The following is a 17369-nucleotide window of genomic DNA, read 5'->3' as shown; positions in this document are numbered from 1 at the left end:
CCTGGAATGCTCTCCTTCCTTATCTCAACCTCCTGGCTTCTTTGAAGTCTCAGCTCAAATCCCAACTTCTGAAGGAGGCCTTTACCAGTACCCCCGGCAGCTAATGGTTTTCCTTCTCAGATAACTGTCACCTATTCTCTACATAACTTGTATTTGCCTAGTTATTTATATGTTATCTTCCCCAAAAGAAAGAATGCTCCTTAATAGCAGGATAACCCAATAAAGTGATGTCATTTTAGTCCTCTTTGAGAATGAAGGACAAAAACCAACCAACCATCTCCAGTGTTTACTATAGTGCCTCACATATAATATTTAATAAATACTTGCTGATTAACATATCTGATTGTCAATCTAAATCTCTTTTGCTAGTTTATCAATAATCTTTTACTCTCGTTCTGGTTACCAATCAAAGTTTTAATTTAAGACCTCTTTTCATTTTCCTCTACACTCTATCCTTTGGTAATATCAGTGATTTAAGCATAAAACATAGTGAACCTTTACTCTTCAGTTCCCCATCCAGTCAAATGACAAGCCCACCGATTCTATTGCTAGAACATCACCTGCATCCATCTACTTCTCTCTACTCATATTTACCATTTTGTTAATTCATGTCTCATCACCATTGACCTGGACTGTTATGATAGCTTGGCCTGACCTGAAAAATCTTTGATGACTTCTTACTGCCTCTACCAGAAAATAGAAATTCTTTAGCTAGCCATCCAATAGATAGTGTGCCACAGTGAAAAGACTATAGGACTTAGACATAACAACCATGTTCATACATCAGTTCAGATACTTACTAGTTTTATAATCCTTAGTAAATCATTTCACCTCACCTAGCCTCAGCTTCATCATGTATAAAATGGGGAGAAAAGGCAATGTCATTTATTGGACAGGAAGTTGGCTTTGGACGCAAGACAACCTGACTTGAAGTCCGACACATGACAAGCAAATCACTTAACCCCTCAGTGACCCAGGCAGTGCCTTAGTGTTTCTCCAAAACTATAAGTTCATCATCCCCTGCCACCTTGTGAGCCTTAAACATTCCTTCACCAGGCCAATCCCTTTCTTCTACCAGACAGTTCTTTCCAGGGCCTAAATTTTGGGAGGGAAACAGGTTGACCAACTTTCATTCCTTTCCTAATTCTATCTCTGAAGTCCTGGAGATTTTTTACTGCCAAAAACTGCATGACTACCTTTTCCAGCTGCCACTATTCCCTTTCAGTTTGCTTTTTTTTTTTTGTCTTCCCCAATCAGAATGAAAACTGCTTAACGGCAGGGATGGCACGTTTTGTTTGCATTAGTATCCCCCAAGTGCTTAGTACGCTAACTGGCAAATAGTAAGCATAATTGCTAGTTCCTTGCATTACCTAATATATAACTTTATGTCACTCAATATATCTAGCCTGCCCAAACCATGATTAACATTCTACCAAATAAAAATCTACCAGGAAACTAGGGACTTACTTGGGCATCTTGCTATTTTTGCTGTTGCCTTATATAATGCCCAACATTCTCCTACTATCCCCAACCCACAAATCTCTACTTTTTGCTTTCGAAACAGTAATCAAATCAATTTAATTATAATTATTTTTTCTGGAAAGGTCATGATAATTACTTGTCCCATAAGTCATAGCACCTATTACTATGAAGAACATTCCTCTCTGGATGCTATTCCCTTATAAATCTTGTCTCGCTCTTTTATTATACAAGTTCTGTTTGTTACTCTGCCTAGAACACCGTAGGTACTTAATAACTGCTTTTTCTTTCAATCACTCAACAGTCACCAATCTTCAGTGGTAAAGGGAGTTTCCTCAGAAGTTCCCTTTATGGATGAAATCACAGGTCCAGACTGATAAAAAAAAGTGTGCAGAAGGGAGTGGGAGATTTGAGAACAATAGGAAGAATAAAATTCACAGCACCTACATCTAACACAATTATTCTAACTATCAAATTATACGATATACAGAAAACATGCTGCAAACATTGGAGCCCAACAGAAATGGAAAAAAAATCCAAACAACAAGTATCTAAAATTGGCTGCCCCGATTATTCACTATCCCCAATCTTAGACTAAAGTATTCTTTCCCATCTCAAATAATTCTGAAGAATTCTGTCTGGCTCTATTTTTTGACCATATAACTCTCTACCCTACAGTTCTATCTCCCCTTAGAATTTTAGATGAAGAATGGTTTTATTTTTGTTCTTGTCTTAGTCATGGCTGTATTTCACGGAGTAGGTCCCTTTAATATGATATGTGTACTAGTAAAAGTTTGTATTTACCTGAGTTAAGGTAAAAATCTTACCTTGGCTAAGATGTTCATGGTAGATAGATGCTAAATTAGGAAGATGCTGTTGGAGATGAGATGTTAACTCTGCATGTGAATTAATCTGTACTAATTCCTCTTCACATCCAGATTCTTCACCATCAAAATCAGCCATATTTTTTTCTGATTTTGCACTGACCTGGGAACTACTGCAACTGACATCATCTGCACTCAGCATGTCATCAACCATATGCCTGTAGAATATGGATAAAGAAAAAGTTTACTCATTTCAACTGTTTTCACTTCTTACTCCAAAGTTTCACTGTAAAGATTTTAGTATAAATTATAATACCTATACAGTTGGAAAGTTTTGATTCAACAAACATGTACATTAGTTTTAAAAAGTTTAGTTAAATGAACTGCAAATAAATCATTAATGTCTAAAAAATTAATTTTATCAAACCTACAAAAATCCTTAAAAAGCAAGCCAAAATAAGTTTTAGGCAATGCTTAGAGATAACTACAGTCAATAATTCAACATAGGAAAAAACTTACAAGAGAAATTTGCCTTTTTTTCTTACATTCATAAAATACCAGTTCTACACTTAATTTATGTAAACAATTTGTGTGTATTCTAATTTACAAATAAAATCAGAAAAATGTCTAGAACCTTAATTAGTTCAAGGCCTAACTGAAAACAAGACAAATTTAATAAAAATTAAGCAGTATACCAAAATGAGAAATTTCTTACATGCTATGTTGTTTTTCTTCCCTCTGTCTTAATTTCAAGGCTATCTCTGTTTTGAAAGGATACTGGGTATATTCTACTACAGGCAAATACAAACATTCTTCTAGTACAATGATAAAAATAAGATTAGAAAGGTAAAGAGGCAGGATGTATAAATGTGAACAGGGTCATGAAAACTGTTTTACATTCTGTTGAAGAAAACCAGAATTTGGAAAACATCTGACCTTGGAAAGCTATATGCAAGAGGGAGAAAATGATTCAAATATCAAATTTAAGAACAGTCCTAGGAGCAGGCCAGGTAGCACAGCGAGTAAGAGCACTGGCTCCAGTGTTGGGATGACCTGGAGATTGAATCCCGGGCTCAGACACTTAGCACCCACCCAGACACACCTGGCCGTGTAACCTTGAGCAAGTTACTTAACCCCAATTGCTTAGGGGAGGCCAGGTGGCTCAGCAAGTAAGAGCACCAGCTCCAGTGTCAGGATGACCTGGGGATCAAATCTGGGCTCAGATACTTAGCACCACACCCAGAAATAACTGGCCATGTAACCTTGAGCAAGTTACTTAACCCCGATTGCTTAAAAAAAAAAAAAGTCTTAATTTCTCTAAACTCTTAATTATCTTGAAATATTGAAGATAGTGATAATTTGGATAAATTCTGCAAGTAAACAAAAAAACATCATCTTCACAATAGTTTCAATCTGATTTTTCCAATGTCTTATAATCTAAAATAGCTGGTCATGGATTCATTAAAAAAAAAAAATCTATTCCTATGCATTCTTCAATGAAACAAGAAGTGATTATATATTCAAAGTTCAAAAGCTGGTTCTCTCTCCTCTACACCACAGCTTCCTCTTAGGAAATGCTTAATAACTATTTGTTGATGGTGTGACTGATTAAAAATTAGGATGAAAAGGAGTGAAAACTAGGAATGTCAGAGAAAAAGCAGAAACAACATAAAAGTGTACATATAAAATGGAGAGGGGGGAAAGTCCATGGGTATATAGGATTTTTGGATTTTGGTGCAGACAGGGACCTCAGGGGCCACCTAACCCAACACCTCTCATTTTACAAAAGAGAAGGCTGAACCCAAAGATGTTAGACAACTGGCCTAAAGTCACATAAGTAGTAAATAAAATCTATGTTCTAAGTAGCAGAGCTGGGATTGGAACATAGATGTCTGACTACAAAGCTGGAGCTCATTCTCCTCTCCATTTCTACCTCTCCTGAATTCAGATCTCCATAAAAAAAAAGTTCAAAAGCATGAGGTCCACATAATTCAAAATCTAGACAATCAAATTAACTAAAAATATAATATAATTATGTGATAATTATATTAAGGAAATTACAAGACAGATTTCATCAGCATAAACTTACCCATCATGGTGGTGGTGATGGTGGTGGTGGTGGTGGTGGTGATGGTGGTGGTGGTGGTGGTGGTGATGCTGCGGCCCAATAAACTGCCGACAATTAAATAATTCATTCCCAATAGCTTCTCCAAGAAAGTCACCAGTACGTGTGATACAAGAATCCTGAGATGCTTGTGATATATGTGCAGTGCTCATTTCTCCTGCCATATCATGTTCTGTGTCTTCAGGACGTGAACAGGTATCCAACATTCTGATTCGATTATCAACTGATGGCACTGAGTCACTGTTGAAAACAAGGTCTTTTCCTGTTCCATTGTTTGTGCCACTTCTCTCTGGGGGACCCTGTGATTCTCCCAAGCAAATGCCTGCCTGTGATTCAAGCTTTCTATTTCGAAGGTCTGTACCACGACTACTGTTGGGAGGATCATGGCCATGGTCATCTTCTTCCTCTTCCTCTTTGAGAGCTTCCATGTCCGCAATGTCCTCTGAGTGTACTTCACTGCCAGGGCTTCCAGCTGACTGGCTGGCATGGCTAGAATTGACCTCATTGCTAGACCCATCACTGTGTCCACTGCTGCTACCAGGGCCACTACTTCCATCCTCACCACTATTGGCAGTTTCATCAGAACTTCCCTGCAGTGATTCCTGTATTTCAAAAGATTTATTAGAGAAAAGTAAAAAATGAAGTATTTAAAAGCAACAATATAAAAGGTGACGGTCACAAAGTTACAATTTAAATATGTAAACCCTATAGGTAGATTATTTAACTTGGAATTAAGTAATTTCTATTTCTAACTTATATAGACATTTCTTCTAAAATATATCATTCACAAGTCTATCAAATTATACACACAGATTGCAAGATATAAACAAATACATGAGAACCAAACTACTAAGTCAACAAGGAACAATAATTATAGCTACATTTTTTCATTAAAAGCTTGCCATGGCAATGCACAACCTGTATCATGCACTAAGCTACTGTAACAAAAAATATAAAATTAAAATTCACAAGAAAAAATTTCTTTAAAAGTTAACTATGAAAGCATTGCTTATCACTGAAAAAGAGAACTACAAGCATGCTTATGCATCCTGATCTCATTATGGGGTTTTAGATATCAAAGTGAAAGTAAAACATATCTATCTGTGAAAAAATTAAAGATAAACACGATTACTTCATACCTCTGTGTCAGAAAGTCGCTGTTGCACATGTTTGGTTCTGTTAATAAGTTGCTCATCCATTTCAATATCACTGCCTCCACTTTGATGTGTATCACTGTTATCACTGCTTTGTGGACTAGCTGCAGGTGACCCTATTTTAAAGATATTTTATCTTTTATTTTTTAATTTAAATTAATGTGAATATAACTATCCAATTTTATCTTCTCAATATAACCACAAATTTTATCTTTTCTACCAGCAGCCAAAAATAAAATCAAGAAGCAGGTACATATCCAACAGTTATTTCTAAAAAAAAATTTTAAACTAAGTCCAATCAAAAAATTGTGTTAGTTATACCGATTTTATAGAGATTGGTAGAATTACTTGTGGTTATACTTAACAAAACTTGTGTCTACTTTTGAAAATAAACTTCAAACTCTGATACAAATTTTTATCTCCTACTTATTAACATGTTACTCTAAAAAGCAATTAATTTGAAAAATTACAAATAGTGTTGCTGTGCATGTCTAAGACTCAACTTACAAGGCGACGGGGCTGCTCTTCTGAGCTCTTCTTCCTCTGAAGAAAAAGGAAAAAACAGGAGGGAAACATTCTAAGTGACTGAGCTTCTTTGGTACAGCATATCAGTTGTTCATATTACATAATCAACAGAGATACAGGTAGGGAAGCCTGCAATAATGTAAGTCCCCACCACCTGCAGTAGTTGTTGTGGGTGCCTGCACAGAGAAGCCTAAGAAAAGAGTAGTATATGAAGTCAGGAGAGAAAAATTGGGGTAAAATGTAGAAAAAGTTCAGAAAGCCCTTGAATATTATATCTGTAAAAGATAAACAGAATAGTTGATACCTCACAGAAACCTTTGAAATATAGAAAGAGAACATTATATAAATATGCTACTCTCAAAAGTGTTTCCAAACAAAACTTCATCTTCAATGATTTTTTTTTTTTAAGTATCAACATCTCTGCAAAGAGGAAAGTTGGGAGGACAAAATACTAATAATTTTAAATTTTTATTTTGCCAGTATACCAAAAATGTAAAGCAAGCCCCAATTTATTAATCACTTTACATACATTCAATGTTGTATCCCACGCAAAATCATTATTTAATTTATAATTTAGCTCAAGAAGCAAGGAAAATTGTAATCTAAATATCCCTTTCTTTGGGACCACAGAGGTACAAATTATTTTTCCTTACCTTTCTTATTTCCCATAGGGAGATTAGTATTGAGTAAAGATGCAAAAGAACTCTGTTTTGAAAGTTGTGCCTTAGCTGCTAGTGCATTATTCCATAATGCTTTAATAAGCATAGATGCCAAATATAAGGTCTATAAAAATGAAAGAAAATAGGAAGTTAGCTTTTTAAACCGTATAAAAACTTAAAATCATACATTCAAAATAGCTATAAACAAGTTCAGTTGCAGTGCATAACTTTAGTCAGGGTTTCTTAAACTTTTTCTATAAAGAACCCCTTGGCAATCTTATGAAGCCTATAGACTCCTCACAATAATTGTGTTTACTAATAACCATCAGCATTTATTTAGCACTTTAAGGTTTGCAAATCACTTCAAAAATATTATCTCATTTTATTTTCACTACAATCTTGGATGCTGTTATTTTTACCCCCATTTTACATATGAAGAAAACTGACAATCAGAAAAGAAGTGATTCACACACCTAAGAAATGTGTGAGGCTGGATTTAAACTCAGGTCTCACCGACTCCAAACTGAGCACTCTATCCAATAAAATATGTAAGAGTTATACAGTAAATAAAATACATGGGAGTTACAATGTAAAACAATTTTTAAAAAAGATTTTTTAAGTTCATGCATACCAGGTTAAGAATCCTTGCTTTGTTTATAGTCAATACATTTTTTCCCTTTCACAATAGGAAATTTTAAAAATTTCTTACTTGTTCAGTATGACCACTTGGATGAAGAGCTGAAACAAGATTAAGAAGATGTCTAAGTGGGACGGGATCTAAGTTCTTGATGAGGGAAGGAAACAAGTCATGTATGTACCGACTACAATGTTTCAACTGGAAAACAAAAAAGTAAATAATGTTTATAAGCAAAATAAAGAAAAAAGAAAAAGTACACTAATACAGGACATGGTAATATTAGTAATAAATTAACTAGAAAACATACATTGATGTTTGCATCCATTACATGTTGGTAAAGGAGCAATCATGTATTTTTTTCAAGGATGGAACAAATGAATTTTAAGTACCAAATAATTATCATTACAAAATAAATTAATTTCTATTTATTACTATTAAATTCTAAGCTCTATATATCTGAAACTAAAATTATACATGCCAAAAAAACATACGTTATCCTAACAGTATAAATAATATACTTGTTACAAGTGGCTTGTTACAATTTTATGAAATGCTAGTATGTTTAACTCTTGATAAATTTATATTTTACTAATACACATATAAAAGTTTAGCTAAATGCTAAAATCAAATCTAAATGTGGATTGTGAAAATAGAAAATTGTTAAATAAAAAGGTAGTATTATTTAACCCAAGCAATATCACTGGGTATGTGGATATATGTGTGCATAGCTATGAAAATAATACATATTAAAGGGTTTTTTTCTGCTTTTCCATTATTGGAGAAAATTCGCTGAAGGTTTACACTATGATAAAATTCAGAATGAAAAGAAATCAGGAATTTCCATAGTTTACTAAAAAGTATTACTAATCAGTATTTCTGGTACTCCTTTTTGTGGAGGTTTGAGTGGGGTGATTTCTTAATCTGCACCTATCACTTCTCTCCTAAATGGTGGGAAGTGTGCTTCATCATCAGTCTTCTGAAGTCATAACTGGCTATCACATTATTCAGAGTTCTTAATGTATAAAATGTTCTCCTGGTTCTGCTCACTTCAGTCTACATTAAGTCATAGAAGTTTTCCTGGGTTTTCTGAGACTCTGTCCCCCTTTCATCATGTCATATAAATAATATTCCTTTATGTTTATATAATGCATAATTTGTGCAGCCATTTCCCAATTGATGGGCCCCTCCTTTGTATCCAACTCTTTCCTGCAATAAAAAGAGCTCCAATATTTTTTCCCAAATTGTACTTTGTCTTATTTCCTTGGAAATATAATAGTGGAATCACTTGGTCAAAAGTTATACAGAGTTTAATGACTTTATAAGGTAATTCCAAATTGCTTTTGGAATACTGGACCAATTCACAGCTCATCCAACAGTACCTTCATGCCACTTCTCCAAAGACTTCCAATTTGCTCTTTTGTCACCTTTGTGAATCTGAAGTGTTTTAAAGTGAAACCTTAGATGTTGAAATGTGACTTTGCTACTGCTAGTCTTTTAGGATGTTTTATCAGGTGGTTATTAATAACTGGCATTTCTTCTCTTGAAAACTGCTTATTTATATCCTTTAGATATGAATTTATTCATAGAAATGGCTCTTGTTTCTATTTCTACAAATCCCTAGATATGTCTGATATCAGTCCTTTAGCAGAGAAATTTGCTGCCAAGATTTAGCCTGCTGCCTTGCTATTTCAAACTACAATATTTTTTGTTTGTTCATAGTTCTCAGACTTTCCAAAGGAGCACTTGGAAACTAAAATCACCTCTACTTCCCCCGAAGTGATAAACATATACTCAATGCTAGAGCATACAATTCAAAAGATATGTTCATTAAACAAAGCTAACTTTGTGGCTAGGCCACATTTAATCATATTCAATGTAGGGTATATGACTGATTCAGCAAATAGTATAAGTTATCTTCTTGATCAACAAACATTTCCATAATATTCTAGGTTTTAAAAATGATTTATGCTAACATGGTCAACTTACAAAATACAGTAGCAAATTTTAAGTTTTCTAATTAATACCTGGCAATGACTATTTAATTCTAAGGAGAAAATACAAATAGATTCTAACTGTTTTAATATAACAATGGGCAACAAATAAAAGCAATTTTAGAGGAAAAGATTGTAAGAACATGCCTTCATGTCCTTGCTGCTACTTCAAAGAAACTCATTACCCCTCTACAACAATTTTCATCAACTATGCCTCATAAAACAAGTTGCTATAACAGGAACCAAAGATAAAAGGAGAGAAAATTTAAGTCCCTTTGTTAATCCTATCTGTAACTCATGGCTTTTCTTCTATATCTAACATTTATAATCACTCCCCTAGAGCTATTACTCAACTCCTAGGAAGCACAGAACATAAAATTCCACCCTAAGACAAGGGAACTAAACCATTTAAAGACAAAAACTACCTGTCATAAAATACATAAATATGCCTATGTGAATGGGTTAAGAACTGGATCCCCCAAAACTATCAGATCAGAGAGCATGCAATAAGGAAAAAAGAGACGGAGAGAAGTTGGCAGCGTAGAACCAGGAAAACTCTGTGTGCTCTCCCCGTAACCGCCTCAAATATCTATAAAATATGACTCTAAAAACCTTTAGAGGTACAGAACACACAAAGTAACAGAAAAACAAATCTCCTGCTGAAGGCAGCACTGCAGGTAGAAAGAAGGGTACATCGCAGAACTCTGGGAGCAGAGCCCAGCCCTGCATGAGGCCATGGTTTTAGCCTCAGAGCAGCCCTGACCAGCCTCAGCAGGAAGGACTTCAGGAGAGTGGATCACCAGCAGCTGTGACAGTTTCCAGAATTATCAACCCATAAATGCCAAACACAAAATGAGAGGTCATTGTGGACTTTGGGAACAGGGGGTCCATGAGTGCAGTCTGGTTTCTACCTTTGGAGGCAGAAGTGGCTGAGGCACGGCAGCCGACACCACATATCTGCTTCATAGCTCCTGGCCTACAGATTGCAGAGGGACCAAGCAACCACTATGAGGGGTAATGGCTCTTGCTTTATCCTGCTTGAATCTGGATTGGTGTCTAGGGTGGAGGTCCTGGGGTATGTGATGAGGTGCCAGAGCCAGTGGAGGCTTCAGAGAGGGCACCCAACTAATAGCTCATGCAGCTGCGAAACCCCAGTGATTTGGGACAAAGTTCTCCTCTCTGCAAGCAGAGTTGTACTGTGGCAAAAAAAATAGTCAAATAATTGAGTGGCAAACAAAGGAAGCAAAGCAAAAACAGCAGTAAAACCTTAGATTCCTATTCTGGGGACAAAAAAGGATCAAAGCTTGGAACAGGAGGAAGACAACAAAGTCAGAACTCCTGCACCAAAAGCTTCCAAGAAAAATATGAACTGGGTACAGGCCATAGAGGAGGTTAAGTAGGATTTTGAAAACCAAGTAAGAGAAGTGAAGGAAAAATTGGGAAGAGAAATGAGAATGATGCAAGAAAATAATGAAAAGGGAGTCAACAGCCTGACTGAAAACAATAACACCTTAAAAAATAGACTAACTCAAATGGCAAAAGATGCTCAAAAAGCCAATGAGGAGAAGAATGCCTTAAAAAAGCCGAATTTGTCGGATGGAAAAAGAATCTCAAAAGCTCACTGGAGAGAATCATTCCTTCAGAATTAGATTGGAGCAAATGGAAGCTAGTGAACTTTATGAGAAATCAAGATACTATTAAACAGATCCAAAAGAATGAAAAAATAGAAGGCAATGTGAAATATCTCTCTGGGAAAACCACTGACCTGGAAAATAGATCCAGGAGAGATAATTTAAAAATTATTGGACTACCTGAAAGCCATGATCAAAAAAAGAACCTAGAAATCATCTTCCAAGAAATTCTCAAGAAAATTGCCCTAATGTTTTAGAACCAAAGGACAAAATACAGGTTGAAAGAATCCACTAAAATCACCTCTTTAAAAAGATCCCAGAAAGAAAACTCCTAGGAATATTATAGCCAGTTTCTGGAGTTCCAAGATTAAGGAGAAAATATTACAAGCAGCCAAGAAGTAACAATTTGAATATTGTGGAAACACAATCAGGATAACACAGGATCTGGCAGCTTCTACATTGAGGGATCGAAGGGTTTTGAACATGATATTCCGAAGGGCAAAAGAGCTGGGATTAAAACCAACGATCACCTACCCAGCAAAACTGAGTATCATGTTTCAGGGGAAAATATGGTCATTTAATGGAATAGAGGACTTTCAAGCATTCTTGACGGAAAAACCAGAGTTGAATGGAAAATCTGACATTCAGATACAAGAAACAAGAGAAGCATGAGAAGGTAAACAGGCAAAAGAAATCATAAGGAAATTATCAAAGTTGACTTATTTACATTCCTACATGGAAAAAAGATAATTGTAACTTATGAAACTTTTCTCAGTATGAGAATAGTTGAGGGAATAGAAATGTGAATTTGTATGTGTGTGTGTGTGTGTATATATATGTATGTATGTATGTATGTATGTATGTATGTATGTATGTATGTATACATACACATGTCTATATAGGAGGGTTCATGGGCATATGAATACATATGTGAGTGTGTGTATGTATATGTACAGGTATACATGGACAGTGGGCACAGGACCAACTGAATAGGAAGGGATGATACTTAAAAGGTAAATTGAGAGGTGAGAGAGGAATATAATGAGAGGAGATGGGGAGAGATAGAATAGGATAAATTATTAAGAAGAGGCAAGGGAAAATTGTTACAATAGAGGGGAAGAACAGGAAGGCAAAAGGAAATGGGGTCAATCTTACTCTCATTGAATTTGGCTTAAGGAGGGAAGGACATACACACTAAAGAGGGTATCTCACCCTATAGGAGAGTAGGGGCAACTGGATGAGAGAGGGGATAATGGAGGGAAGGGCAGGTTGGGCGGGGGAGGGTAGTTAGAAGCACATACTTTTGAAAAGGGACAGGGTCAAAGTAGAGAATTTTGGGGGACAGGATAGGATGGAGGGAAATATAGTCAGTCTTTCACAATATATCCACTATGGAAATGTTTTGCGTAGCTACACATGTAAAACCTATATTGAACTGCTTATCTTCCCAGTAAGGGTAGGTGACAAGAGAGGAAGGGAAAGAATCTGGAATTCAAATTTTAAAATCAAATGTTTAAAAATACATATTATTTTTTTTTTACATGCAACTGGGAAATAAGAATACAGACACTGGGGTATAGAGATCCATACTGCCCTATTCAAAAGTCAGAGCCTGTATGGGGGAAGATATGGGAGAAAGCAGATTGGGGGAGGGGATATTCAGTGGGATCACTGTTTTGGGTTGGTGGGTAAGGGAAAGCTGGGGAGAAAATTTTTGACTCAAAAATCTTGTGGAAATGAATGATGTAAACTAAAAATAAACATAAAATTTAATTTTTTTAAAAAAAAGAAAAAACAGACAAATTTGACTCCTTGATAAGAAATACTACTACTTATTTTTGTTGAGTCTGGAAGGCACAGCTGATTGTGGGAAAAGGAATTTCGATAGAGCCAATAAAGATTATGAAGTTTTGGTCAAGAAACTAAATACCTTAAAGGTATAGTCAGTATTTTTAACATTACTTCTAAAGCATATAAAATTTAACCAATAAACAAAATGAGGTCATTTCTCCAAGTGGAATATAATTTCTTAATAGGGCATTCAATTTATTAATAAAGGACAGTTCAAGAGCATGCTTACATTTATGCCAAAAACTCCACTGTTTTTGGGGTTGATATAGGGCTGATATATTTTTTTTTATACTGAGGTGTGTCTACCTTTTCACTGCACTACACATCATTTGGACCTCCTGTAGCAAACGTAAGGCAGCCTACAGGAGTGGACATTTAAATGAGAAAGTGGTCCAAAAATTCAAGGTTCCTCTCCTCATTACTTCATCAATGAGAAGAAGGATTGATCCTCAGGTCAATCTACAACTGGGGGAAATGGATTTCAAATGCAGCCAATCTTCCCTTTTCTGACATTTAAGGAATGAAATATTAGCTGGTTTATGAAACCCAGTTTGCCTCTAGCAAACATGTCCAGAAAAACATAAGGCATCTCAACCAGGCTTTTACTGGCTTGGTCTCTCTTTTCCTGACCAGGTCATCAAAAATCTTGGTGCTGGCCATCTAAGGAAATAGATGGATTCATATAGAAATACTGATAAGAAATAATACAATCTAACATTAATTTTCCTCACTTCCAAAGAGAAAGGGTTCAAAAGAGAAAAATAAGTCAAGAACTAGGTGAGAAAATGGTATCTGAGAATGAATTTGAAATATCTGAGCCATACCTCATTTCTCAAATATAGAGAACTGAGTCAATTTTATGGGAATACAAGTCATTCCCCAGCTGATGAGTAAGTAGTCAAAGGATTTGAATAGGCAGTATTCAGACAAAGAAATCAGAGCTATCTATAGTCACATGGAAAAGTGCTCTAAACCACTACTGATCAGAGAAATGCTAATTAAAACAACTCTGAGCTACCACCTCTTAACTAACAGACTGGATAATAAGACAAAAAAGGGAAATGATGGATACTGGAAAGGATGTGGGAAAACTAGGACACTAATGCACTGTTGGTGGACTTGCAAACTGATCAACCACTCTAGAAAGTAATTTTGAACTATGCCCCAAGGGCTGTAAAGCTGTACATACTCTTTCAACTAACAATAAAACTGCTAAATCTATATCCCAAAGACATCCAAGAGAAGGGAAAAAGACCTATTTGTACAAAAATATTTTACACAGCTCTTCTGTTGGTGACTAAGAACTGGAAATCAAAGGGATGCTCATCAATTGGGGAACAGCTAAACAAGGTGTGGTGAGAGAAAAGCTGGGATCACTGATAACAGTCATTTCATTATAATTGGTTTCCCTTTTATTCCTATGTATTTTACTTCATGCATTTAAAATAATATTATTCTGAAAAGGGTTTCAACAGACTACTTAAAGGGTTCATAAAATGAAAAAATGTTAAGAACATTTGGTCTAAAAGGACTTATATGGCTATATAAAGGACTCATCAACCAACTTCAGCTTTTAAAAAGATTTGTTCAGAATGAGACTATGCAGAAAGGAACAGGCAAAGTGCCATGGGACTATGTAAAAGTGTATATCTCATCCCCCCCCCCAAAAGATGAAGAGAATGGAGTCTAGAAACTATTCCACTAAGCTGGACTTCAATTTTGGCAAAATTACAGAATATCTCTCTCAACGAAAGGTCAGAGAACATTTAAGAAAGAAAAGAGTAATCACCAAGTGCTAGATTCGTTTCATTAAAAGGGCAGTGAATGCTGAATAATTCTGCAATAAAACTACCTGACCAACAAATCATTTGAATGGTGAAAGTACACAGGTATAGCTTACCTAAATTTTAACAAAGCATACTGACAGTCTCTCAAACTAGTTGTACATAAAATAATGGGGAATTTAGATTAGAGAAAGAATGTGAAAATTATCGCCCATGAGCCAAATCTATAGCCTCTTGTTTCATAAAGCCCAAAAATTAAGAACAGTTTTTTCCTTTCTTAAATGAAGTAAATATAAAAGCCATTTTCAGCATTTAGGCCTACCAAAAAAAAAAGCAGAGGGATGGATTTCTACCTCACTCCGAAGTAGAACCCTGATTAGAAGACAGAGTTAAAATGTCAAATGCAAAGAATAGTAATTACTGATTCAATGTCAGCTTAAAGGGAAATCTTTGATGAGGTACCCTGATTTGACCTTAGGGTATTTAACGTTATTACCAATGACTTGGACAAAGGCACAGATTCTATGGCTATTTAATCTGTAAATAACCCTAAGTAAGACAACAAGTCTGTTTATTTACAAACAAACTTCAGAGTAGCCAAAAAAGTCAACAATTCCACACCATAAGAGTTGGTATTTTTATAGAACAAAGGCTTTCTTTCTAGTGGCAGTGGTTTTTACACTGCTAAAAGTCATCAAGCAATAGCAAGATGACTACTTCAATATGCTGAGAGGGGTATTCTTATTCAGATATGTACTGAGTACAACAAAAAGTCCTCAGAGAGTACTCTGTGACTAAGACAAGAGTCCAGTTATAGCCTGCTCTGGCCCAAAATACATCTGAAAAACTGGGTTGAAAAAGGTGCAGTGAGAGACCTTGATTAGCTATAAATAATCTAGAGATCAAAGATCAAGATGATGGAGTTTGAGATAATGCTAGGTAGGTTGCTCTCTATAGTGTGAAAGAAGTAGAGATATTTAGCCTGATTTGGAGAACAGGGAATATGTTGTCCTATCCCCTCCAACTAAACCCAATTACCTATTTCCCAATCCAAACTTGCCCACCCTTTCTCCTTCACCCACTGGAATTGTTAATTCACAGTAAACAAACTTCCCTTAATCCTGGATTACTTTTCTCAAACTTTTTCCCTCTGTTAGGCCTCACAGAGACCTGAACCCCAGATCATCTTCTCCAGGAATGGTAGAACTTTCTCTCTCATGCTGTTCTTGGTAGGGAAGTCAAAATACTTGTCACTCCCCATTTTCATGTTCATCTTCTTCATCTGTTTCCTTCACTAAGTCTTTCCTCATTTGAAGTCCACATGGTTCACATTTTAGAACCGATCAAAATTATGATGGGTAAAAATTACAGGCCAAGTCATGTTAAAATGTTGTTACCAAAGACTGGGGCAGCTAAGTGGCGCAGTGGAGTCAGGAGGACCCCAGTTCAATTATGACCTTGAACACAACACCCGCACAAAAACACTAGCCGTGTAACCTTGGGCAAGTTACTTAACCCCAATTGCCCTCCAAAAGGCAAAAAAAAAAAGTTACCAATGACTCTTTAATTGCCAGATCTAGTGGACATTTCTCCGACCTTATCCTTCTCAAAGTAAAAGCTACAGCTTATCACCCTTTCCAACCTGTATACTGTTTCTTCTCTACATTTTTATGACATTACTCTCATTGTGTTCAACTTGCTTTCTTGATAACTTCATCAACCCCTCTGGATTTAATTATCATATCATTTTTATATAGATGATGCTCACATATATATATATATATATGTCTAGCGCAAGTACCTCTCCTGAGCTTCAGTCCTGAATAACCAACAGATAATTTAAACTGGATGTGCCTGGCACATAGTAGATGCTTAATGAATGCTAGCTGACTCACCTAAATCTCAACATATCTAAATCTGAATTGATCATACCCTCCCTAAACCCTCCCCTCTTACAAATTGTTCTCTTTTTCTCAAAGAGGCCACCATCTTTCCAGTGTTCTCAGGTTTATAAGCTGAGCATTATGGCCTCCTCCTCTTCACTCACACTCACTTTACAAATCCAATGAGGTGCTAAATCTTGCCCTTTCTACCTTTCCGACATTTCTCATACTTGACCCCTCTCCATTCACATTAACTACAACCTAAGTCTAGACTTCCATTATTGTAAAAGCCTCTTAACTGGATCTTTCTACTTCAAGTATCTCACTATTTCGGTATATGCTACATTTTGCTGACAAGTAATTTTCCTGAAACACAGATCTAACCATGTCATGCCCCTATTTAATCAACTCTAGTGGCTTCCTATTGACTTTAGAACAAAATATAAATTTGTTTTGCATGTAGCCCCACACATCCTGGCCCTAACCTACTTTCCAAATTCATTGGACCATACTCTCCCTCTTGCTCTGAGATTCAGTTAAACTAGACTTCTTTCTATTTTTCACTCAGAACACTCTACCTCTCATCACTTTGCCTTTGCACTGGCAGGCAGGAAACAATATTACTATTTGCCAGGCACTATGACAAATGCTGGGGATTGTGATAGTAATGGCAATTAAAGATTCCCCTGTATTGACTTGGTTTTCAAATTGATTGTGTTAAAACCCAGAGTTTGTTAATCCCACCTGTGGGATGGGCTTGTTGATGTGAAAAGAAAGTTCTGAACTGGGAGGAGCTGGTGATGTAGATTTGGAGAGACACTAGAGA

The 17369-nt window shown here is 35.9% G+C and overlaps 1 protein-coding gene across 3 annotated transcripts in view; it reads right to left on the bottom strand.

The window, feature by feature from the left end:
* The window catches only part of USP34 (ubiquitin specific peptidase 34), a 322401-nt gene that overhangs the window by 180845 nt on the left and 124187 nt on the right, over window positions 1-17369 (bottom strand). For all 3 annotated transcript variants that reach the window (XM_069069036.1, XM_069069034.1, XM_069069035.1), the window contains exons 11-16: window positions 7476-7601; window positions 6761-6890; window positions 6090-6125; window positions 5568-5698; window positions 4393-5030; window positions 2307-2521 (exon numbers count right to left, since the gene is read on the bottom strand). In XM_069069036.1, coding sequence (XP_068925137.1) covers window positions 2307-2521; window positions 4393-5030; window positions 5568-5698; window positions 6090-6125; window positions 6761-6890; window positions 7476-7601 — 1276 coding nt within the window. The remainder of the gene's footprint in view (window positions 1-2306; window positions 2522-4392; window positions 5031-5567; window positions 5699-6089; window positions 6126-6760; window positions 6891-7475; window positions 7602-17369) is intronic.

Source organism: Petaurus breviceps, unplaced genomic scaffold, assembly GCF_028583685.1.
Source record: "Petaurus breviceps papuanus isolate PSGF00001 unplaced genomic scaffold, PetGlider_PUasm1.0 90775, whole genome shotgun sequence".
Classification (NCBI taxonomy): domain Eukaryota; kingdom Metazoa; phylum Chordata; class Mammalia; order Diprotodontia; family Petauridae; genus Petaurus; species Petaurus breviceps.
This window is presented reverse-complemented; position numbering and strand designations above follow the sequence as displayed.